Below are 24,703 nucleotides of genomic sequence, written 5' to 3'. Positions count from 1 at the left end.
GGGACGGCGCCGCCGCCGCCGCCGCCAAAGAGTAAGAGGGGGGTTTGGCTGTGAGAGGGATCGCGGTGTCAGTAAAAGGAAAGGGTGAGGAGAGCTGGGCAAGGTCAGGCCTCGGAAGAGGCCCTGCATAAGCTGGGAAGAACAAGGACTGAAAGGTCACCGCCATGTAAACGAGGGTGTCTGATAAAATGTACCGTGTAGTAATAAAAGTAAAAGTCAAGGTCTGGCTGTGTGGAGTATATTTATAAGCCATATATATACACACATATATACGTATATAGTTTTATATTTATGAGTTTTATACTTATTAGTTTGTCACTTCACCTCAATGTTCAAGGCCAGGCTGGATAGGGCAGTGTCAGACTGTTCAATGTGAACGTCAAACTGCAAGAAATTAGGGTTAGACAGATATCAGGAAAAAATTGTTTACTGGGAGAGTAAAGTGAGGCCCTGGCACAGGTTGCCCAGAGAAGCTGTGGATGCCCCATCCCTGGAAGTGTTTTTAATGAGGTGTAAAATCTAGTTTTTAACTTGAGATGTTCACTTTTGTCCTTTGAAATGTTTGTGTTATCAGAGTTAAAAAATAGAAGGACTTAGAGAAGGACTTCCAAAATCCAAATATCTCAAATAGCAGCTCCAGGCAGCGGTGTAAGAAGCTGCCATGGCCCTGTGTGTTAAATTTGGTTATAATGCTTCTTGCCGCATGGATCTGCAAGGCTGAACCTTGGTTTGGATGCTGCCCTGCATCCTGCATTGAGGAATATTTGAGCCCCTTTTATCCCTGAGTCCAAGCAGGAATACAAATTTCAGAGACTGATGTCTTGTTTGTATAAGTGGAGGCTCAGGGGTTCAGTGAGGTTTCCTGTCCCAAATTAGAGATCCAGGTGCTGAAACAGGAAAGCTCCATGGAACCATGTGTAGCAGTGATCAGACTTGTTGACTGCTGTTGAAAAGATCACTGAAAGAGCAGTTGAAGGCAGACTTCTGCCACCTTTTTGAATGCCAAACCAAATAAAAGCCTGGCTGTTCCATTAAGAAAGCCTTCACTGCACAGATTGACTGAACAGCAAATTGCTTTTTATTATGATTTATTTTTTTGCATTAAGTGTGTTTGAGATGCACTTTGGTATCAGTTTCTGGAGTCACTGTCCTGCAGCTCTGATTTGTGTCAGGAGCCCTCTTAGATCAGCTGCTTCCCCTGCAAACACTCCAGGTTAATGAAGATGTGTAGAATTAACATGTATAGGATGCAGCTGCCTTTGCCAGATTCTGGCTGGAACAGGATGTGCAAATTTTCCTTGCTTTGATAAAATGGTTGTGTTTGCATACAGAGTCAATGATGGGAAGTAGAGCTGTGATTTCTGCCTCTCACCTCTCTGAGTGTGATCAGCCTTTAGATACCTGCTGGGAATGATGCAGGGGGAACACATCTGGGAATGCTGTTTCTGTGACTGATTTGGGGGTGTTGTTCTTTTGGCAAAGTGATGCAGGTACAGATGACCTGGTGCAAAGTTTAAAATACCCTAATTCAAGTGGATGAGTTGTGTTGGATGTTTCAGCTTTTAATCATAAAATCTGTCTTTTTCACTTATCCAAACTTAACTGTTTAAAGTATTATCCCAGTAACTAATGGTCAAGTTGAATTTTCCCTGCCTTCTTGGTGTCTTAGGATGTTTTAACATTAATACTTCTTAAGGTTTTGCTCAGCTTTCCCTTTTCTATCCTTCCTTTGCCATCCTTGTGTTAGTTTAACCTTTTCTCTGCCTCTCTGAGGAACTCTTCCATCCTGAGTGACTCTTCCTCCTCACGTGTTAGTTTCTCCAGGCTGCTGTTTGGCTGGGTCAGGGAGTCAGACCTCTTCCAAAGGTGGCTGTTCATCCTCCTGCCTCCCCCTGCCCTTCCTTCCCATCCTGCACCTTCCATCTGGCAGAGAGAAGTATGTGCTTGACATTATTCAAAATACTACCTGTAAACTTGATACCTTCTTTTGTTGTATTTTGTTATGATAAATCTTTGCATTTCTTTCTTAAATACTTTGCTTTTATTTTCATGTGCTTGTCTCTTCTGTGATGTTTTCGTTTAGACATTGCTAAAAGCTTACTTCTCTTCAGAACTAATGGTAATAACTCCTTGAGTCATACAAGGCATTACCACACAATACCAGTGAGGGGAAAGCTGTATTTAGTTTATAGGTGTATAAAGTAGATCTGGATTTCCAAACTCTGCAGAAAAATCTGCATAATGAGCTGGAAATCTGTTGAATTTTGCTGCTGGTTGGAAGTGGTGCAACTTGTAATGGAGTTGGCTCTGCTGTAGCCAATTTCAGACATGGTGAATCTTCTTAGTGTGCTTCCAGCCCTCCTTCACCTCCTGTTTTCTGTAACCACAACAGTATTTGCTGTTGCTCAGCCTCCTGAGGATGATAATAAGCATCCAATGGATATTATGTATTCCCTGAAAGGACATGAAAATTGCTGCCTTCTCCTTCAAGTGTTGGTTCCTTGTCTGGAGAGTTTAGCTTAGAGTGCAGGTATCCATGAGGGAGAAGAAACTGAGACAGAAACAAACGTGGAGCATCAGGAGATCTTCTATGACCCCTTTAACAAAGAGGTCTCAAAGCAGAAATAGAGAGTGAAGCCTGGAGGAGATGAGGTCTTGGGGAAGTGGTGTTGAGCTGTGGGGGCACACCTCAGCTGGCAGCTCACAGGGCAGTGAACAAGTAACACTTTCATGGATGGCCTCAGTATCTCTTACTGTGCTGCTTTTCCTTTTGGGACTCATCCCTGCCCTCTGCTCCCAGGGTAACTCTTGCAAGCAGCTGTGGCTGTGTCTCTTCACTGTGTCTCTGCTTCGCTGGCTTGTTCACAGACCAGGCTTGTCTCTGCAGCCCTGAAGAGCTTGGCTGAGCCATCCTAATGCTCACCTGGGATAGGGAAGTGTCTGCAGACCTTTTCCAGTGCTGCAGAGTTGAAGCCCAGGGAAAACCAGCTCTTGGAGGGGTCTGGGAAAGTGAGGAACACAAGGGTTTATGTCTTGAGTTTCGGCATCGCAGCAGCAAAAACTGTTACATGCTGGTAGAACTCCAGTTCCTTTAACTTAAAAAGTCTAAAAACTTTCAGCTTTGCAATGCCTCTATTTAGCATTATAATTACTTCCAGTTTATTTTTGTAGCAGATTATCTCTGAAAGTTAAAACTCAGTAATAGTGATGTCAGATACAATGATGATAATCCTCTTTATGCCGTTTCCTAGATGTAGCGGCACCACAGGGGAGCACCAAGCTGCTTGCCATGAAGGCACCAGTTGAATTTCGTAAAATGTTGTCTTCTAGCTCTCTCCTGCTGTCTGCAGACAAAGGTGAGAGCATTTCTAGTACCACCCTCAAGGAAGCTGCAAAACCTGCTGAAGACACAAGGATGCCCGTGCCAAGAAAAACTCAGGTTGCGTTTCCTCAGCGAGGAGTTGTTTCCTCCCGTGAGGAGGAAAACCTCACCACACCTGCAAGAGGAGGAGGCCTGAGGAAGAAGTTAGCTGAGGAACAGTCTTCATCTTCATCCAGCTCAGAGTCAGATTCTAGCTCAGATTCTGAGGATGAAAATGTTGGTGATTCAGAAGTTGCCATTAAAACTAAAGTTGAGTTTCCCAGACGAGATCCCATCTTTTCTGAGAATATAGCAGTAAAGGCATCAATGCTGGCAAAAGAGAAATTGTCCCAGAAATCCCTCAAAGAATATGGAATTAAGAAGCTGCCACGCAAACCAGAAATTGACGTGTCTCCTGTAAAGCTGGTTAAATTTTCTAAAACATCAGTCAGCCAGGAAACATCAAAATCCAAAGCAAGAGACCCCAAAGTAAAATCCCCTCCAAAAGATCAGAAGCTGGGCTTAGAACCACACGTGGTGAAAAGTCTGGACCTCAGTGATGTCACTGCTAAATCTGATCATGTGGAGGAAAAGTCCACTGGACCCCAGGTAGCAGCTATTCAGCTGAAAGCCTCAGCAGTGACTCAGGAAGACAAAAAGCAAGATCTGCTATCCAGAGGAGAGAAGAAAAAGATGAAGGAGGCACAGGAGTTGGAAGCAAAAGAAGTGACTGCTCCTAAAGTGGAAGAGACTTCTGGAAGCACAAAGTTGGTGATGGGCACCACAGCAAAGGAGGAGACCACGCAGGAAGCAGGAGCCCAGGCTGGAGAAAGCAGCACAACAGAGGGTACAGCTTTAAATTGTTTGAACTGTACTGATTCATCTGGGCTAGGGTTTGACTTTTTTAAAGGGTTTCTACATCTTCTCTGATCTTTCTACTGAAGCTGGCAGAGTGGCAGTGACTTTCTGGAAGATAAATTGTTCACTGCTAATTGTTATAAGCTGTCAGTAATACTCAGTCTCCAGCTCTGCTGGGAAAGGAAGTGGTTTCATTTCTCTGTATTTATAGTTTCATAAAACAGTTACTTATAAAATGGAAACAAGATTGTTTCCACTGTGACCAAAATCATGGGTTTTATATGACAACACTTCTCTTTTCTTGGAAGGATTTGGTGGCTGCCATTCTCATGAGTCAAATTTGGTGCCATCTCATTGTTGCTTAAACCCTGCCATCTTTCTGGTTTTGTTTTGGTTTTTTTTTTTTTTTTTTTTTTTTTTGTTTTGATGGGGTTTTTTTTCAAGCTGTCAATGTTTCAGATTTCAGAAGACTTCGAGAAATCATAGTGTAATGCCAGAAACAGGCACTGCTGATTCTGAGACTGGAAGGTTGCAAGCAACTCGTGTGGAAGTAGTGAGTCAGTGTTGTAGAGAGCTAGGGAGGAGCCAGTGGTGTGTTTTCAGGAAAGACCATCACACAATCATCCCCTCAGCTCTGCTTCCCTGTCTGACCTACCCTTCTTATTTACTGCCATCCTGTTAATTGATGGTCCTGCTGATCTCATTTTGTGTATCTCAGTAGCAGATATCTCTGTCCTGATCTGTTGAGATTCTGCTTTTTATGTTAGGCAGTATAAATCTGCCATTCTTGAGACCCCTCTTCTCATTGCTACTTTGAATTAAAGAATTTGCCTGCTGGAAGTAAAAGCTGCATTAATTTAAGTTTGCTTGGGTATCGTTCTTCAGGAAAGACCCTGAGGGCCAAGGGAACAGCAAATTGAAGGTGAGCCAGGAATGTGCCCTTGCAGCAAAGGCCGCCAAAGGTGACCTAGGAGGAGCAGGCTAAGGAGCTGCAGCTCCTGCCCTGCTGAGGTGCACTGGGGGTGCAGTGTTCACTTAGAGGCTCCCCAGTGCAAGGGAGATGTGGGAATGCTGGACAGAGACCAGCAAAGTGCCACTGAAATGATGCAGGGACTGGAGTATCTCTCCTGTGGAGAAAGTCTGAGAGAGCTGGGACTGTCTTGCCCAGAAAAGAGAAGGTTTAGACAGATATGGAAATAACATATATATGGAAATAACAGAAGGGGAGTGCAAAGAGGACAGAGGTGAGGCTTTTCAGTGGTGCACAGTGATGGGACAAGAGGCAGTGGGTACAAACTGCAACACAGGGCTTTGCCTGAACATCAGTAAACACTTTTTTTTCCTGTGAGTGATGGAGCACTGCACAGGTTGCACAGAGAGGTGGTGGGGTCTCCATCATTTGAGACACTCCAAAGCTGTCTGGACAGGGCCCTGGGCCTCCTGCTGTAGCTGACCCTGCCTGAGCATTTGGGGTTGGACCAGCTGACCTACAGAGGTGTCTTCCAACCTCAGCCATTCTGTGCCTGACCAGGTTAAGGGACGAAGCAATTGCGTTTGTACATCAGTTTCCAGGAGATGGTGCTGAGTAAAAGGCCTGCCTTCTGTTTCAGGGGTCAGTTGGCTCATCATTTCATCTGTTTCCTTTCCTTCTTCCTTGATGGCAGCTCAGATGACTGGAAGTGGCACTCTGTGCTGGACTCGATCTTAGAGGTCTTTTCCAACCTAAATAATTCTTCAATTTAAAAACCAAAATGCAGCACTGTTGGCAAATTATATTTTGATTTGCTTGTTCCTTTTTGCAGTCAACAGCATATGCTTTCTTTTAAAAATAACAAAAATTTGGGAAGGGCTCTTTGTTTTTATCTACAATGATAAAAACATGCTTTTCTCACCATTCATCCACAGTGGAGTTCTAGATGCTCAAACATTTTTCTTTTCTGGTGTCTCCAGATGTATCCTGTTCTCTCTTCCTTCTTTGAGAGCAGCCACTGCTTTTCCTTGTTGAACATTCACAGCTGACTGTGCCACCTGTAACTCCTACTTCTGCCCTGCCCCTGTGTCCTTAACTCTGCAAACTCTGCAGCAGCCACACAAAAGATGTAAAAAGAATTTTTCTCAATGCAAACCTGGATGTTGAGGTGATGTCATCCCTTTGTAGAGCAGTCAGCAAAAACTGCTGCCTTGAACTGCTGAGTGAGGAGCAAAGTTGTAGCTGGGAGCTCAGAAATAGGCCTGTGATTCATTTCAGAAGAGCATCCCAAGAAGTGCTTGCTCTTTAGGAGACAAAGCAGAGATGAAGGATGAAGTGAGGGGAGGACGAACTCAGGAATAAATTTTTCCTTGAGAAGCCAAGTGCAGTGTATTTGGGCAGGAAGAATGAGGCTCCATCTGCTTCCCTTCCTGCACATCTGTCTGTGAATTTGGAACAACTGGCTCTTGCAGGTTGAGTTACTCTTGCCTCCCCTTGCCTGTTCTGGGGCTCTTTGCAGCAAAGAGCATCATCTGCCTTTTCTCCCTGCATCTCCTCTCCTGTGAGCTGTGTCAGGAGAACTGAGCAGCAGGCACAGGGATATTTCCTGTCATGTTTTGCTGAAACCATGACTTACTACCTTGAGTTTTATAAGCAAGCCTTGCTAAATGCTACAGATATTTCTCTTAATCTGATAGCTTCACACTGCAGTAATTATGTCATGAGTAAAGGGAAATCCTGGTGTTCTTGTGTTTTTATTGTAGCTGGACCTGTTAAAATAAGGGCTTAATACAATCTAATCTGAACCACCACACACAAATTTATATGACAAAGCTTTTCACTACACTGTGTGTCTCCTGTTGTTAAAACTCTGGGTGTAGAGAGTAAATTAATATTGGGAGTAAAGTTTTATTTCTTGCAAATTGCTTGGTTGTAAAATCAGCCTGTGTAAGAACCTTTTATGTAAATAATACTGCCTAGATCTGCATAATATTCTAAAAGTATAAGAATTAATGTTGGCTTTAGAGGAAGTAAGGAATTCTAAATAACTTTATTGGGTTATTCGTTTTTGAAGGAGAGCTAATACAAAGGTTAGAAGATTATCTTTACAAGAAAAGAAATTTCCATCAAAGGCTTTTGTTAGATTACTGTTTGGTATAACCACATTTGAAATTAAATGGTGGAGATCTTGCTAATTCCATTGCTTCTCCCCATGGCAAAAATTCAATCTGTAAAGCTCTCTCTGAGAGCTGTATCTCATGGTCTGACAGGATGATACATCATTTGTACTGCTCCTTTGCCCCTCCTGGTTTGCTAAGAATGTCACCTACTGTTCTGGCTGGAATGAAAACCAAGGCAAATATGAGAAAGCCAGGAAATGCAGACATATGTCTTCAGAGATAAATGGAATGTTCTGCCCTGTCCACCCCCAGCATTAGGTGGTGGTTTAGGTTTAAAACCTGTGCTGTACAAGATGCCTTGTGCTGATCCCTGTTCCCCACTCCATGTGCTGCTTTAGGCACCAGCTGGACTTAGTAAACTTCTCCTTTTGTTCAAGTTCCTGACTTTTTTTTCTTTCAAATGTTGACTGGATGAGGGATCTGACAATTTATGAAGGCTAACTCAGGGCTTAAAAGCATTGTCCTCTGGTGTGGCATCCTCATAGTCACCAGTTGCTGTTTGTTTTCACAGAGCCAGCTCAGCCTGCTCCAGAGGAGGAGTTGGACAATTCCACCTACAAGAACCTGCAGCACCACGACTATCACACGTTCACCTTCCATGATTATGTTGCTATCCTTGCAAAGTACAGGCAGCCTCAGCCATCCTCTGGAAGACCATCACCAAGGCACTGAGAGAGCCACACCTACAACAAACACCCAGGCAGGATAGGGAATTGTTCTATTTAGCACTGTTGCTTCATCTGTGTAATTGAAATCAGATAATAAATAATAAAGGCATAATAACTTGGGCTTTTTGAACAGTTCTTCCTGGCTGTTGGAGTCCCTCACTTCTTGACTTTTATGAGTGAACTGCAAATGAATCATCCCTGAATAAAAATATCTTTTCTACCTCTCCATATATATTATTTGGTGATAGTGTAAAAAAAGTCCTGACTTTTCAGTGTCTCCCAACTTTGGATACTGACCATTCTTACAGGACCACATCAAAGATTCCTGTGGGGTTCACCTGTGGAGTATGGGCCATGTTTCATTTGGTGTCACTGTACTGCAGTGGGCTGTGCTCCTTGCACACAAACGTGTTCCCAGCTCTGAAGGGGTAATGTTTACTCTGGATTTGGGAGTTAAAATCATTGGCTGGGAGCAGCACAAGAAGTGTTTGTCTCCTGTGGCAAGAGTGAATGTTTTGTGTTAGTGGAGGAATGCAAGTTTATGTAATGTGATTGAAACATCTCAAAACCTCTGCTCTTGTAAAGGGAGAACAGAACATACAACTTTATTTAATCATCTGTTGGGGGCTCCAGCAGTAATTGAAATAATTTTAAATGTAAGAGAATCTCAGTGGGCAGTTCTTAATAGACTTTTACTGTGTTGATTAAACTTGGAGGAAAAAACCTATTTCTATGGTTAGAAACACTTGAACGATTATTTTTAAATGTGATGAAAACACCATAAGGGTAAAAACAGCTCCTGATACTAATTGTTGGGAGTATGTTTAATTTCCCACTTGTTTTTTTCCCCACACTAAAAGTTAAAATTGCTGTCCAGCCTCAGTGTTGCTCTGCAGAAAATGTGAGCCATGAGGCATTCTCAATGCACGTTATCAGCAGTTACAGTTGGTCTCAGTAAATTCTGTATTTCCATCCTATTAGTAACAGTCTTCTGCCTTCTGGGAAAATCGCCTTGATGGCCGCCAGCTGTTGTGGGTTTAGTTCCATTTTGGCTTCTTGTTCATTTTGGGCTTTTTTGGAGTTAATTGGCCTTTAAGCAGTTCTTGCAATAATTCCAGCATTTTCCATCACCTGTCTGTATTCTTTCAAGCAACAGACCAGGCAAGATCAAAGGGAAAAACAGAGTCAGCTTTAGGAGTCTATCTGGATATTGGATGTGAATCCCTGGGTGCAATTAGTAGAGCAGATATTTTATACTGTAACTTGGCAAAAATGTGGTAAGAAGGATCAAGAGGCCTACATCAATTTGCTGTGCAGAATTTTAAGTCAGAAACCCCTGGCAAGCAATTTTATTGTCCTGTAAAAAATAAAGAGCATGTTAGTGACTCCAACTGAAATTTAGAAATCTGTTAATGTATAAATCCACGTGCTGAAGAATAAAGAGCAGAAAGTCACTTGGAGACACCAATGGTCCCATGTACTCTGTACTTGTAAAAGGGAGAGAAATTTGCTGCTAGCATTAAAAACATGAAAGCATTGGGGTCTTCCTTTGTGAAGGGCCCACAGGAGGCCCCAGTAATGCTGCTGTGATTTGTTATTACCTGAGACTCCACGAGGTAACCTGAGCCCCAGAGCTCAGAGCTGCACTGGTGCTGAACTGTGCTCTGGGACTGCAGAAGGAGGCTGCAAATTGTCAGACTCTGTGCAGTAAAAGTGAAATGTGTATTTACTCTGGCTGCCCACAGTAGCTGTCACTGGTGGCTGTTGGGAGTCAGGCTTGCTCACCTCCTGCCCTTTTTATTTCTCAGGAGGGTTGGTGTTCTAAACAGGGACTGGATCAGCCCAGGAGGAGTGGGTTGAGGTAGAAACGTATCTTGCTTTCAGTCAACTCCCACCCTCTGCTCAGCTCCATTTCTAACTAAGGAGATTCTATCTGGTGTGGGGATAGGCATTTTGCTACCCTTGTTTCAAGATCACAGCCAAATTTAATAGTGGGTGCCTTTTCTATCCAGGTAACCCTGCCTTGGTGTCTTCTGGTGATCTTTCTGCATCTCTAAAATGAAGCTGGAAGTCAAATAACCTCATAACTCTTGTGCTGCATATCTTAGGTTTGCCCTGCTCAGTGAACCAGTCTGCCCTGGGAAGGCAGATTGTGCAAGGAAGGCACCAAGAATTTTTTCCCACTGTTGTGTTTTCCTGGATTTCAATGAAAAAGGCTTCGTGTTTTTGTCCTTGGCTATTATCAGATGTTGCTGTGCTTGAGTCATATGCTAACATTTAAATTTCAAGCAGGATGTGACACAATATGCTCAAATTCTGTAACGTTAGTAACTTTGTCTTGCTGTGCTAGGCACTTGTCAGATAAGTCAGGGATCTTGTTTGGAAGAATGTATAATCCAGGATGCTAACATAATTCCTGGAAAACCTCAAATGTGAAAGAAATGAAGTCTCAGCTTAGTTACTGTGAAAGCCAGCTGTTCAGGCCCAGCACAGACTTCAGAAATGGGATTTTCAATGTAAATTGCATTGCTGGGGGAGTACAAGAAAATCTGGAAATTGGAATTCACTTTCCTCTCATTGAAAAGATGAAGCAAACACTTTCCTTATCAAAGGGGGTGGTTTTTAAACTTTATGTAATTTTTTTTAAGTGCACTTTTGCACAAAATTGCTTTTCATCATTTTCTCACACTTGGATCTTTCAACGTAACTTGGAACCCATCAGGTTCTGGACAGCCATTGGAAATCCCTAATCCAAGATCCAGAAGTGGTGCTGCAAACACAACCTGTGGTATTACAGCTTTAGGTATTACAAGTTCAAGAGATTTTTCCTCCTTCTGGGGCTTCCTGTGTCCTCCGGTCATGATGAGAACTGAAATCTATAAGGATCTCTTCAAGTCTTCTTTCAAATGAGACTTTTCACTGAGTGCACTGACAGATCTTCCACAGAATGTCCCAGTGTTCAACAACCAGAACAACACATCCACTGAGCCCTAAAAACCTGCCCCAGTCTTTTCTCTCACCACAAGAGATGCCATTGCTTGTCTGTTCCAAACAGCTGGAATTCCTGGTGGAATTAAAAAAAAAAAAACCTCAGTGGCTGATGTGCAGTGAGTGAGCAGAAAACACACTCCCAGTACCCTGTGTAGCATCAAAACAGAATTGTGCAGACTGAGCTTGGAAATCCTGAGATGATCAATCCTCTGACCTGCAGCAGCTGCAATTAGACCAGCTTGTCCTGGACCTTGTCCAGTTAAGTTCCAAATACACTCAAGGATGGAGATCCTGCAGGCTCTCTGGTCACCTTCTCCAGCATTTGGACACTCTTGTGATTTAAAAGACAAACAAAAAGCCTTTACCTGTTGTCTAATTGGATTTTTTTTGTCTCCTGATGCTGATCCATACTCCACATTTCTGACAAGCCTGGTTTTGTCCTTTCTGCACCCTCCAAGGAGGTGATTAAAGGCAGGAATCCCCCTTATTGTCCCTTTCAGACCAGGTTACTTCTGTAACACCTGAGTGATTGACTCCATAACCAGAGACCCTCTCAACTCTGAGTAACATTAATTAAACTCTTATGATTTTAAACAAAATATCCCACCAAGTTTCCAGATCATCCTTCTCCTCTCATGTGGCACTTTTTAGTGGAATTTTAAATACTTTTTTCTATGACTCTATGAATTCAATGCTTAGAGATTATCCTCAGTGTTCAGTTCAGGTTCACTCCTCATACAATTTACAAATATTTTTGAGCTCCCCCTTTTTAATTTTTGTCTATACACATTCAATTACACTTGGAAATTCATACCCACCTCTGGAACTCTTGGATATGTGGCAGTTTTGGGGTAGAATGTATCAATGCACAGTTAATGTATTTATAATGAAATATCCCAAAAACTTTGGCTCAGTGTGTGGAGTCAGTGGGTCAACTCTCAAAATTTGTTTTGGTCTCTCCTGGCCTCTTTACAAACTTTTAACTGCAAAATAGATTGACAGGAACATGTTTCTGTAAATCCATAGCACCACAGAATACAGCCTACATGTATTTTAATTTCTAACACTCACAGAGCCAAGGCCACACATCTTTGTTAAAACCAACACCTAAAATTCTTAATGGGCTTGTTTTTGTTAGTCCAGTCTGAAATGTGGTTCAAATGGCAGTGCCCTTTCCCAAACAGACACTTCCTAAAGCAGTAATGTAAAAAATGAGCTAATGTAGATTATTTATGCTTGCTTTTTTTGGTTGTTTTTGGTTGTGATTTTGCTTCATTTTCTGTTTCTGGTCTGTCCATGATAGTGAGTTGCTTTTGCTAATCCATTTGGCCATGGGGGGATACTTGGTTCCTAAATGTTTGATAGCATCTCTCTGGCAGGGGAGAGGAAATTTGCAAGCCATGGCACACCTTGTGCTACACAAATGTGCCTCAAAGAAGGGAGCAAGAGTTTCCCTTCCCTGGAGGCTTGGAAAGGGACTTGAGAGCACCACTGCTCCATGCTTCCATTGCTCATTTCCAGGTGCTCCTTTTCCAAAAGGCATCTCCCATGCTTTTTTATTTAGCTTAAAATTGTGCCAGACAAGGCCATTCTGAACTGCATGGATGTTTCCCAAACTCTCCTGGGGTATTCCTAAAAGTGAGCTCCATCCTATAGTTTGAGGACTGGGAGAAAAGGGAGGGGAGCTGGAAAGAAACTCAGAGAACAGAAGGAAAATGCAGGAACTGAGAGCAAGGATGGTCCTAATGAGTCCTTATGAGTCCTTATGACTCAGGTGTTGGACTGGATCATTTGTGAGACCTCTGGCTGCCTGGCACATTGCATAATTCCTTAGGTTCTCATCCTTACTTTATAGATGAGGAGTTAGTGGTCCCAACTTTCTCTTTGTACATCACATCTATTTAGCGAGCAACCCAGAATAAAAATGAGTAAAACATGGGAAACATTTTTTCCTTACAACTTCTGTCTTGGGGGCACACATTGTTTAAGAGCTCTGAGCTAGCTGAGGTTCTCCCAAGAGATGCAGTGCTTATTAACAGCGTGACAAAAATACACTTCAGATAGGCTGGGCAGAAATGCCAGAGATTTTGAAACTGCATTCAGGCAATGGCAAGGCCGTTGAGATACAAAAAAAGCTTTACAACTGTTCCAAATACTTACTAGTGGAAGACTGTTAACAGACAGGAAAAAATGGGGAGGTGTCCAAAACCAGCAATCCACCCTGGTGAGAAATCCAGCTGCTGGGAAGTGGAATGGTGCTGGAATTCATACCAGGTTGTTGTCTCTGGACACCAGTCAATGGACTCCATCTTTTATATCACCCTCCCGTTAGCCATAAGAAATCGGTGTTTTTCAACTCCTTTTCTCTTGGCGGCTGGATGTGGAGAAGGAGCTTTTTCTCTCAAGTCCTTGCTGAAGAACCATTTCAAAGCTGTTAAATTTTGGAGTTAGGGAAGGAACTTCACTACTCTGCCCCACTCCTGCCTCTTGAAGGTCACCATTGGACTGAGAAAAATCGACCAGTCTACCCGTCCTGCAGCTGCTCAGCTCCTGCTGTTTGGGTTTTACTGCTGGGCCCAGAGCTGCTTATCTTCAGTCTTCCTCCCCTCTGAATAACTTCAGTATTTATCTCTAGAATCAATGGCTGCTTTCTTCTTGGAAAACCAGCATCTTTAAAGATCTCCAAAAGGACACCCCATTCCTCCCCCCTCTGCTTCCATCGCTGCAAATTTGAGATGACTATAAAAAAAGAGAACCAAAGAAAGAAATAATTGGGGGTTTCTTTTCCTTGGTGTTGGCTGCACTTTTACGATTGTGTTTTCTGAGCTTTTCCACGTAGCCCCAAGGAATGGGGAAGCTGTTTATTCGGACCTTAGGATTCCAGGTAATAGCTACAAGATTCCAGCTGCTGCTCGGGCCTCAGGCTCCGTGATCCTCACCGATTTATGCGCGCTGATGTTTAGAGATTTGGCAGCACTTCAAGCGAGCGGGTGAAAACAACGTGTTTATTCTAAGCTTTGCTCTTGCCCTTTGACTTGACAGCGGCTGTGCAAGTGGCCTGGCTGCTCCAGCCCTGCTCCTCCAGAGCATGGGAAAAGCAGGAGCAGCAGCAGGGAGACAGCTGGCTGGCTGCTGACTTAGAAAGGCATCATTGCGTCACGTCATGCTGGGTAAGTTATCTTTGCCATCAGAAGGGCCAGGATTTCCCCTTTTATTTTTCCTTTTTAAAAAAATTTTGTTCCTTTAAAAAAAATTTTTTTTTAAAATTTTCGGTGCTCCTCAAATTGCTGGCAGGGATTTGGTCATGTTGAGTAAAGTGTCCCATCTGTCAGAGGTAAAGTGGGTTTTCATCCTTGAAATGTAATGCTTTTCTGACCCTTTAAAAAAAAAGAACTTTGCTGGACTCCCTTTGAATCTGCTTAAATTGAATGGTTGGTTAACTTACTAGGATTTTAGGGTATTAGGGTCTTTCTCATATTTAATGTGTGGATTGTCTGAATGGAAACATTAAAGCCAACACAAGCAATAAAGATGGATTGCCAGTAAAATAAACAGTTTGGCCTCTGACTGCACAGAGGAAGCAGATCAAGTCAAGAAAACATTTCTTAAAAGTCACTTTTCTAACTGTAAGGCAATCCTAATGGCTGATTCTTACTTAAACCTACACTGTTTTCCAGTTTATTAATCCACACATTTAACTTGGTGTGAAAGTGGAAGTTAATTGACATTCTGCTTCCAAAGCAATCCTGCTGTTATGATGACCACCAAACTGCCACGTGAAATAGAGAGTAAAAGTGAATGGGAAGCAGTAGGGCTGCATTTCTGGGAATCCAAAGAGTCTGCAAATGATACAAATGAACAAACATGAAATCATATTGACGTGCATATGGATTGCTAGGAAAATTCTGGCTCTGGATGAACCTCATAGAGAATTTATGGTAACTTCTGTCATGCCAGACTTTCGCCTTGTCTCTTTAAAACTCTTATGGTGAAACTCAGGGAGAGGTATGCGTTGCCCAGTTTGCATTCAGTGTTGTAAAGTGTACATATGTAGAGGACTCAAAGGTAGGGAATCACATATGGGGCTCCACTGCTGAAGTCACCCAGCTGGTGAGTGCATTTTACACCTCTTTATGTGCAGCGGGCTCAGCAGGTTGCATGAGGAATGCAATGTCCTGGAGGGCTGACTTCATAATTTGTGGCTGTGGATATATTTCCTTCATGAAACCACATTTATGTTTCTTTATTGTCGTTATTATTTTAAAGGATTTCAACTACTCACAACTCCAGTTTCTTTTTCCACAATCCTTGCTCCTCTGTCTTTGGTATTCTGATATTTTAGATTTCAAATGGCTTGGCTGTGGTGTTGAGGATCAGGTTGCTGGCTGGAGACATCTGGATGGGTCTGAGATCTGTGCATATCATAATCAGATCTCTTCACTCTACATTTTGAGTCCATGTTCTCATTCTTGCTCTGCATTTCTCGTTGCTTTGTATCCTCTCCGTTTGTATGCGGTCTCATGCAATTATATAAAAATGGTTTCCTTATGCATGGTATGAGTTTTTACAGCTTTGCATTCACTTTCTTTCTTTCTTTCCATCATTTCATGGTTAAATAGGTAGAAAAGTTAGGTAATATGTACACAGGGACTGCTCCACCAGACTGGAGCTCTGAGTATCTCTGTTACCACGTGCTGCAGCCAAAGAAGTTTACAGCATGCAGAGGGAAAAGGTTATTGTTAGTGTAACTGAATAAGTATTAGGGTTAATATATAATGTATAGGTCTATGTAATGGATAGTTTTTATTCATCATAAAATGTTCAAATGACTTGCAGATGTCTGACTGCTGCAGCTGTTGCAGACCTTGTAATGGCATTAGGCTCTGACTCAGAGAGCAGCTCCTTTGCCAAGAGATTCTGGCAGTGGCTGCAGCTGTGATATTCCCATTGAAAAAAGGACTGTCAGCAGTGGAGGTGGTGATACAAAACGGAACAGGAGCATGAGAAAGGGGCAAGGCTGGCTCTAGGTATGACAGGAAAATGGAGGCTCTGAAAGTTTCCATTTTTCCATGTTTAACTGCCTCAGTAAGGTCCTACCACTGCACTGACCAGGGAAGCAGCTGGAATTTATAGTCATCACAGATTCTGGCTGCATGCAGCTTGTGTTACACTAACTGGGGGAGGAAAACACAAAACACCAAACCTTTGATAATGTAAAACTTTGTTCCCAAGTTTTCAAAACGAAAGAATGTCCCTAAAAGCAGACAGGATTGAATCTCACTGTGCAGTCTGTTGCACAAACTGGAGCATGGGAGCTCAGCTGCTTACTGCCTGTGGAGACTGTGGAGTCAGGGAATATCTTCCTTGGCAGCCAAAGGAATGCCAGCATCCTGAAAAAGCACTGAGGGAAAAAAAAAATCAGCTAAATGTCTCATGATTTTTTCCCTGTATCTGTAAAGAAAATAATGAAGACTGACATTAAAAGTAGGCACATGTTTTATATGTGGGATGTTGTACTGAGACAAACAAGCTGGGTTTGAAACAGCTTTTTGATTCCTGTGTGACTGGAAAAGCAAAAGCATGACCATTTTTAGAAGAGAATTGGAGAAGGCAGTGCAAAACAAAAGCACAATTTTGACTGGGTTTGTTGATAGTTGTCAGAAAGTAGAACTGAGGGAAGCAAACCCTGGAGGCAGCTGAACTGTAAATCCCTGAAATGGGGAGGGGGCAGAGCAAGAGTCACCTCTCAATGAAGGGTGGATTTCATTGCTGCCTTTTCTGTTAATTTAAACTACTTCTGGAGAGCAGGGTTTACTCATGAAATGGCCTGCAGTGCTGGCCCTGCCCTATGAACCTGCAAAGCCAGAAGCAGAATTGTTTCTGGCACCTTTTGAAGGGTCTCTGCTGATTCCAGTGCAGTCTCTCTGCCCATGATCAATGCTGTATTTATGACAGTAAAGCTATCGAAATATACTGGGTGACCTAATTGTGGCTTTCCAGTACCTGAAGGGACCCTACAAGAGAGCTGCAGAGGGACTTTTTACAAAGGTCTGGAGTGGCAGGACAAGGGAGAATGGCTTCACACTGACAGAGAGTAAATTTAGACTGGATATTGGGAAGAAATTCTCCCCTGTGAGGGTGGTGAGGCCCTGGCACAGGCTGCCCAGAGAAGCTGTGGCTGCCCCATCTCTGGAAGTGTTCAAAACCAGATTCAATGGAGCTCTGAGCAACCTGGTCTAGTGGAAGGTGTCCCTGCCCATGGCAGGGGAGTGAAACAAGAGGATCTTTGAGGTCCCTTCCAACCCCCACCATTCTGGGATTCTTTATTTCTTTGAAAATATACAGATTATTAGAAAAGAGATGCAGTCTACATGAACTTCACTTACTAGATTTAAAAAAGAAAAATCTTACCCATGTGACTTATTCCTTACATGAGTAAAAGGGAATGAGTTGCTAACAGCTCTCCTCTCCAGGGCTGCATTGCCTGGAGCTGTGAGCTGGGACCCAAGAATCCCACCATGTCCCTGAGAGCATTGTCCAAAGGCTTCTTGAGCTCTGTCAGGCTTGGGGATGTGACCACTGCCCAGAAGAGCCTGTTCCAATTCCCAAGCAGTCTCTGGATGAAAAGCTTTTTCCTGACATCCAACCTAAACATCCCCTCGAAGAGCATTGTTTTGTTGTTTTCTGTGCTGGTCAATGAATAAATGTTGTGTGTGGTGAGGAAGAATCCCAGTGCTGGATGGGCACAGCTCCTGTCCCAGGAGGCCCTACAGCCATGGTGTGGGCTGTGGGGTCTGTGGGGTTTCATGCACCCCTTCTGTGGGAGAAGGCTTAAATCTCTCTGACCTGCTCTGGGAAATGAACAGGATGCTGCCAACTGAAAAGGGCTGAGAAGTCACTGCCCAGTTTGGTGGTCCATGGGGGAGCTGGGTCTGTAGCTGCAGGCATTGCAGAGCTTTGGGAGGATGCCATGCACAAAGCATCTCTGTGCTGCCCATCCCCAGCCCGGGCCTGAATGGGCCACTCTTCCTCAGAGGAAGAAGCAGAGCCTGGCAGGGATTCAAGCCCGGATCCCAGAAGCAGCACTGCCTTGCTGGCAGAGCATTCAGCCTCAAGCCAATTTGCCTCTCAGCCCACCAGCTAACCCAGGCACAGCCTGAGGTTGGTATTTCTTCAGCTGCTTCCAGATCCAAAGCTATTTCATGCAGAGCCAGTATGGGGATCTCTGTACCTTACTGCTCTGCAAGGTGTTGACACAGCCTTTCTTTCCTAGAATGTTTTCTTATCAGTAAATCTTAGAACAACTGTCTAGAAATTCTCTTGTATCTCCTCTTTCTTGTGAGGAAAGGCTGACTTGGGTAACCTGACTCCAAGAGAGACTTAATTGGCAGGCAAAAGGACATTGTAGAATTGCAATCTGTTCAAAAATGGGAATAAAGGAATTAATGGAGGAGAGAAGTCTGTCACTGGCCATTGAATATGATGGTCTGATTGCAACTTCTGATTCAGAAAGGTGCAAGCTGTGCCAGGGGAGGTTCAGGTTGGACATCAGGAAGAATTTCTTCATGGAAAGGGCTGCCAAGCATTGCAAGGGGCTGCCAGGGAGGTGTTGGAGTCCCCATCCCTGGGGGTGTTCAAGAAACATCTGGATGTAGCACTCAGTGCTTTGCTCTGGCTGACAAGAGGGAGATCCATAAAGGTGGAACTTGATGATCTTGGAGGTCTTTTCCAACCTAAATGCCTGTGTTGTCCTTGTACCCAGATGACAGAAGCCCCTTGTGAGGAAGAGCCTGAAAAAATTAATGGGAATGCTGCCCCAAACATAACCCATCAGCTGATCCAGAGCCTGCTCCAGAGGCCTGGCTGTCCCAAAGCTCTGGGCTTCAGCCAGATGTGGTGGTAGGAATGTGTGTCAGCTCTGGGATGTCACTGTGGATGTGGGCCTGGAGGAGATGGTGGTAGGAATGTGTGTCAGCTCTGGGATGTCACTGTGGCCTGGAGGAGATGGTGGTAGGAATGTGTGTCAGCTCTGGGATGTCACTGTGGCCTGGAGGAGATGGTGCAAGTGCTCCAGGACCATCAGAGATGGGCTTGGCTACCTTCACCCCAGGGGAGGGGGTGTGTGGTAGTTTCCACAAATCCCACCTTGGCAGAGAGGAGAAGGGGAATGTTTGTGGAAGGCTCCTGCCCTTGGCATTTCCTATTTGCTTTCAGCTCTGTGCAGACGTCTGTGAGGGGCTCAGCTTTGCTTCTGCCTTGTGCTGGGAGCTCAGGTGCCTGACTAGACAGTTGCATTAGGCAGCAAAGCACCTAATCCTCACTGAAGGCCACCTAATCCTCTCAGCTTAATGGCCTTCTGCTCCTTCAGATAGTCCCTTCTTTATTCCTTTTCCTCTTCCATCTCCACAAGAGCCAGCTCTGCTGGCTGGCCATTCTCATTCCTGGCTACCAACACCTCTCAGCCCTTCAGAGCTCCAAAATGCAGAAACCCATAAAAGCAGCTGGAATTAAATGAGTAATGGAGAGGGAACTCACGTCTCTATGGACTGAAGAAAGTGTTCTGTAGAGCAGTGTTTGAGAACCTTTCATTAGTGCTTCCTGGTCATTTTTGCTGCATTTCACTTTGCTGAATTCAAATCCTGCTCAAGCCAGTGGGAATTGTTCCACCAACTTCTGCAAGAGTTGGATCTAACCCCTGGTCTGAAAAGTAAAACTAGTCTCGCTGGTTTTCTTTTATTTCAGTTGGTTTCACTTTCTGCTTCTCAACTCCCAGAATAACATGAATGCATTCATAGTCCTCCATGGTGACATTCCTACAAAATATTCTCTTTTTATGTTTTTTGAAAAATAAAATGCGTATCAGCAATTCCACCTCTGTCCTTCTGACTCTGTTTTTTAACCCTGTTTTTTGGCCCCTTCCACCCTCCTGACCTTCTACACAGAGGTAAATAATATTTTTTTACATATAATTTTTTAAGTTATTTTTTAATTTACATAAAATATTTACACATTTTGGAAGAAACTTTGAACAGTAAAATACCCTTAGCTTTCAGCATCGATAAAAACAGACAGTTTGCCCTCAGAAAATAACTTGTTTGTAGTATCTCAAGTGGAAAAAAGATATGCTGGGTTGTGAAAGATGTTTGTTCCATCACCATGAAACTCTTTGCACAGTTGCCAGGGCAAGACATGGCACACAGGGAGGTGACACTGGATTTCTACATCACAGCTCAATCTTCAGCTTTTAAGTGGAAGCTGTGCTTTTATTCCTAAAATAGCCATTTGGTCCAATTAACATCTTTCTGGTAGCAGAAAGGGAGCATTGAGTAGAGTATGGTGCTACAGAGCCCAGAGAAGGGAACATTATCTCTCAGAGCTCTGGGGGGTTGTCCTCCAGATCGCCCAAAATTCTTTCCAAGTAACGTGTTAAAATATTGGTAATGCAATGACTCAACCATATAAACAGATGGAGTGAGTAGTGTGCAGCCAGTGATTCAGCTAATGTACAGCTCTGGAAAATTCAAATTTGATTTAACATGAGGAGAAATATTGAATAAGACATTTCTAATTTTTCCTTTTGTTTGAGGAGGCTGTAAGTAGGTTGTTTTTTCTAGTGAACAGAGTAGAAAAACATAATCCCATAACAGCTGATTCAAAGGATGGCATCCCTGGTCCCTGCACAGAAACTCCTTGCAGCAGTGCTGCACTGCAGTGCCAGCTCTTGGTCCGAGCCCAAGTCCTGCTGTGGGACACGAGCTCCTAATTTCTCCAGAGGGAGTGTTCCCAGCCGAGTTACACAGATCTCCATGATCTAGTTCAAGCAAGAGCTGTTATTTAGACTGAGTTAACTCATTAATTTCGGCTTTAAGATCTTAAAAGCTGTATCCACCATAAAGTAAATCACACATTTTTTCCAGGCTCCTCCTGTACCACGTAAAGTTGTGGCTGCAGCTGTGAATGTGCTGTGCCTGCAAACAGGGCACACCAAGGCTGCTCTTGGGAATGCTCTCCAAACAGCCAGAGGACATCTAAGCTGTTGCCATGTCTTACTACATCCTTTTATTCTCTTGGAATGACGAAAGGAGAAACTGGTTTTCTGCAGAGGCCTCCCATTGTCAGGAGATCAACACTTAAAAACTCACCTGATTTTCATGGAAATCTGGGGGGAACCCTGTTCTCTTTAGAGTATTCCAGTGTTATCACTGCAATTGCAGGCTTTATTCCACAAGTTATGAGTACAGATTACTGCCACCTGCATGGAAGCCCATCCCTTCACATTTATGTAAATGTTGCCTTTGAAAGCTTGATTATGAAAGAGTTGCCAGTACACAGTCGAGAGGCACGAGAAGTGACCTGAACAGGTTAAATGCAGGTGAATGTTATGTTTTGCACACAGTTGTAATATTCATAACGTGGTAATTGCTGAAGGATGTCAGAGTAAGCTTAATTCCTCTAGCAGTTGTATGTAGGATAAAGTTTTGCCCCCACAATACACTTACACAATCCTACTGTGCCTAAATAGATTCTGAAAGCGTATTTAAGAGAAGAGATTTGGGAAAGTGTTTGTCTCATTTGATGAGGCAGGACCTTAGCAGCTCAGTGTGTGCAATTATTTGTGCCAGCTGTGAGGAGTGCTCTTATATATTGTGGACTGTTCTGAGTAGTCAGGTAAGGTCCTGACCCCACAAACCTATCTGGGCATGCTTGAAATAACAAGCTAGACTTAAGAATTCCATTTAATATGTACAATGTGAAGAAGGTAACAGGAGTTAGAGAACCTGAGTATTATTTGCTTGAATATTGTCAAACTCCATTTTTATGTACTTGTAATTTGCTATTACAAAGTATTAAAGGGACATTTCATTCACCCTGGCATTTTGCTTTTTTAGGAAGAAAAGCAGCCCTCTCACCACTGCATTGAAGTGAGTGTGCCCATACCAATGGGAGCTCTGAGCACAAAACCTCATCAGCTGTGTAATAATCCTTATAAGATTTGTAGTATGGAGAATTCCCTCAGGAGTGCTGTCTTCCATCCCATGGATTGGATCCTTGTTCTTTTGCAGAACTGATAAGGGACAGCACTGTTTGTTTGGACAATCAGTAACAGAAAGAAAAGGCTCCTGTACTTTCTGTTTCGTTTTGCTGGGATTTTTTGTTGTTTGCCTTTGGATCACTCATCTCAGTTACTTCTTCATTCTTTTTCCCCTGCTGCTCCTGTTTTCCAAGTTATCAGCTTCTCTCAAGGGTCCTGTAATTTTTAGAGCTTTTCTTAAATCTTCATCTCCTGCAGCCATTTCAGCTGTGATATTTTAAAAATTAAGCTTAACCTTTAAAAACTAAGCCTGCAGAAGCTGTATCAGAGATGACTGAAGACAAATTGAAAAGCAGGGACCTCTTGACAGTGAGTGGGATGAGAGCTTTCAGTGAGCTGGAAGTCACAAGTTTGATCAGGAGTGCATTTTAGGTTATTTTCTTGTGGGAATGAGGTTTATATGGTCATGTCATGTAGGCAGAGGTATATCTGAGGGTGTATCCATGTTATTTAATAATGTTTGAATCTACTGGCTTACTCCATACAGGATTAAATCTGACAGAATAATTTGGTTCCTGTGACTTTCATGAAAATAAGTTGTGGAGCAGGGAGGATGTATCATGTTCTCCCCTAATCATGGAAAATCTGCAGTGGGAACTTCTGGGCAACAGCATGCACTGGCTAAAGAGAAATCTTAAATAAATCAAAACTTTGGAAGAGATTTCAGTTAAAACTTGCACCTGACACCCTAAAGTTAACAAACCATGAGGCACAGACGTGTGGGGAACCAGGCTTTCTTCATTCCGATAACAAACTTTAATTTCAAGGGAGTTAAACATCTACTGAAATCACAAAAAGAGTAAGAGGCTGAGGAGAGTAATGGATGGAGTAACTTTAACTACAAAGGCGACCAAAACATGGGATTACTGGGGTGAGGGGGAAACAGCAGATGAGGAATTTCTACACCTGTTGTGCGTGAGGGGGGAGCTCAGGAATAGAAAGTGGCAGCCAGGAAGAGAAGGAAAAGCAAAAGGGAAGCAGGAGGAGAAAAGAAAATTCAAGTTGGGAAAGGCATCAAGAAAGGCTTTGAAGATCACTGGGAGGAGAGATTAAACAGAAACTAAATTAGTTTTAATTTAATCTGTTCGCTCTCAGAAGAAATCGGTGAACTCCCATCCAAAGAAGAGCAGGCGAGGCAGAGGAGAACAAAGGGGTTGCAGGGAGAATCAAATTTGAAGAAGAGGCAGGTCTGGACATGGGAAGCAGTTAATTTTAAGCACTGTTTAGTGAATGTGTCACTAATGAATGTGTCAGGGATAATGAGAGCTGAAACTTGTGGTAGAAGCAGCCAACCTGGCCACAGGAACTGCATGAGAGGTGCAGTTACACAGCACAGGAGCGGAAACAGAGATTCTCCTGTGAATGAGACAAACTAAGAGTTGGTTGGGTATTTTTTTTCCCTAATCTTGTTTAAATAAATCATTCCCATTAACACTGAGCCATGATTTACCCATCTGAGCACTGTGGATTAGCACAGCTCAGTTCCACCCTCTCTGCTTGGCGCAGAAGTTCCCTCTCTGCTCACAAACGCGATGTCCACATGGTTCTGAATGTGCAGGGGAAAATGGCAATGGAAAAGGAACCCCTGAGAAGGCTCCAGGCAGTCTGGCAAGGGGATGGAGCAACTGTTTTGTCAGTGGACAAATGGTGGCAGTGTGGACAGGGTGACAAGATTCCCGAAGCAACTGTGTTGGCCTGACACAGCAGTGACGTGCAGAGGACTGAGGGCAGACCTGGCTTGCAGGAACATTTAAGTAGCCACTCCTATTGCCAAACTATTAGCCAGATCTTTAAAAAGTGGCCTGGCCCAGGAAAATGTTATGTAAAACAAAAAAAAAGCTAGCTGACTTGCTACTGTTAAACCACGGAGAGAGACATGGACCATGAAAAGACATAGGGTATTCCCAGTTTAATGGGAGCAGGATAATCAAGTAGATTCCCAGGGGCGGCTTTGCAGAGGGAGTAGAAGACCTGAAAGCAAAAGTGCTTTGGGTTTAAACTGAGCTCCCTAAAATGAGATTTGCTTTATTATGCGGCACTTTCTTCCTCCCCTTGCTCTCTGCTCTCAAAGGCAGCGAGGTGGTGTGGGGATGATCCTTCAGAAGCCGTGAGAATGAGGAACAAGGTGGAGATGACAGATCCGTCACCTGTGACACGCATGACTCAAAGGCATTCCAGCCCTTTTGCACAGCAGAGTCACTTTTTAAATATCCCAACAGCAGAATGGCCAAGCCATAGGGCACCCGCCTGAAAGCACATTCCTGACACTTGTATAGGAATGCTTTGGGAAAAGGGAGAATATTTAAGAGCGGGAAGAAGCTGTGATAGCACTGGTTCCTCCCAAGTGGAGTTTCAGTAGAAAAAACCCGTGTGTGGTCAGCATCTTTATTTCGGGGCATGGCAGGACCCGAGCAGCTCCTGATCCGCGGGCGGAACCTGAGGGAGAGCGCAGGTCCGCCCTCACTCAGACCCCGCAGTTCGGGGGTTTGGGGAGAACAGAGGGGCGCAGCTTTGGGGTGGAAGGGTCGCAAGGCTCAGCCGGGCAGTCTGACCCCACACAGGCCGGAGGAAAAGTTCCTGGGA

At 43.6% G+C, this 24,703-nt stretch overlaps 1 protein-coding gene across 1 annotated transcript; it reads left to right on the top strand.

Moving 5' to 3' along the window:
- Positions 1-6: 6 nt before the first annotated feature.
- Positions 7-8,265, top strand: NDUFV3 (NADH:ubiquinone oxidoreductase subunit V3). The gene is made up of 3 exons (XM_014309561.2): positions 7-31; positions 3,252-4,208; positions 7,881-8,265. Exons 2-3 carry the CDS (start codon positions 3,290-3,292, stop codon positions 8,039-8,041), a joined length of 1,080 nt encoding a protein of 359 aa, XP_014165036.1. The 5' UTR covers positions 7-31; positions 3,252-3,289; the 3' UTR covers positions 8,042-8,265.
- The last annotated feature ends 16,438 nt before the right edge of the window (positions 8,266-24,703 follow it).

This window comes from Geospiza fortis, unplaced genomic scaffold, assembly GCF_000277835.1.
Source record: "Geospiza fortis unplaced genomic scaffold, GeoFor_1.0 scaffold17, whole genome shotgun sequence".
Taxonomy (NCBI): domain Eukaryota; kingdom Metazoa; phylum Chordata; class Aves; order Passeriformes; family Thraupidae; genus Geospiza; species Geospiza fortis.
This window is presented reverse-complemented; position numbering and strand designations above follow the sequence as displayed.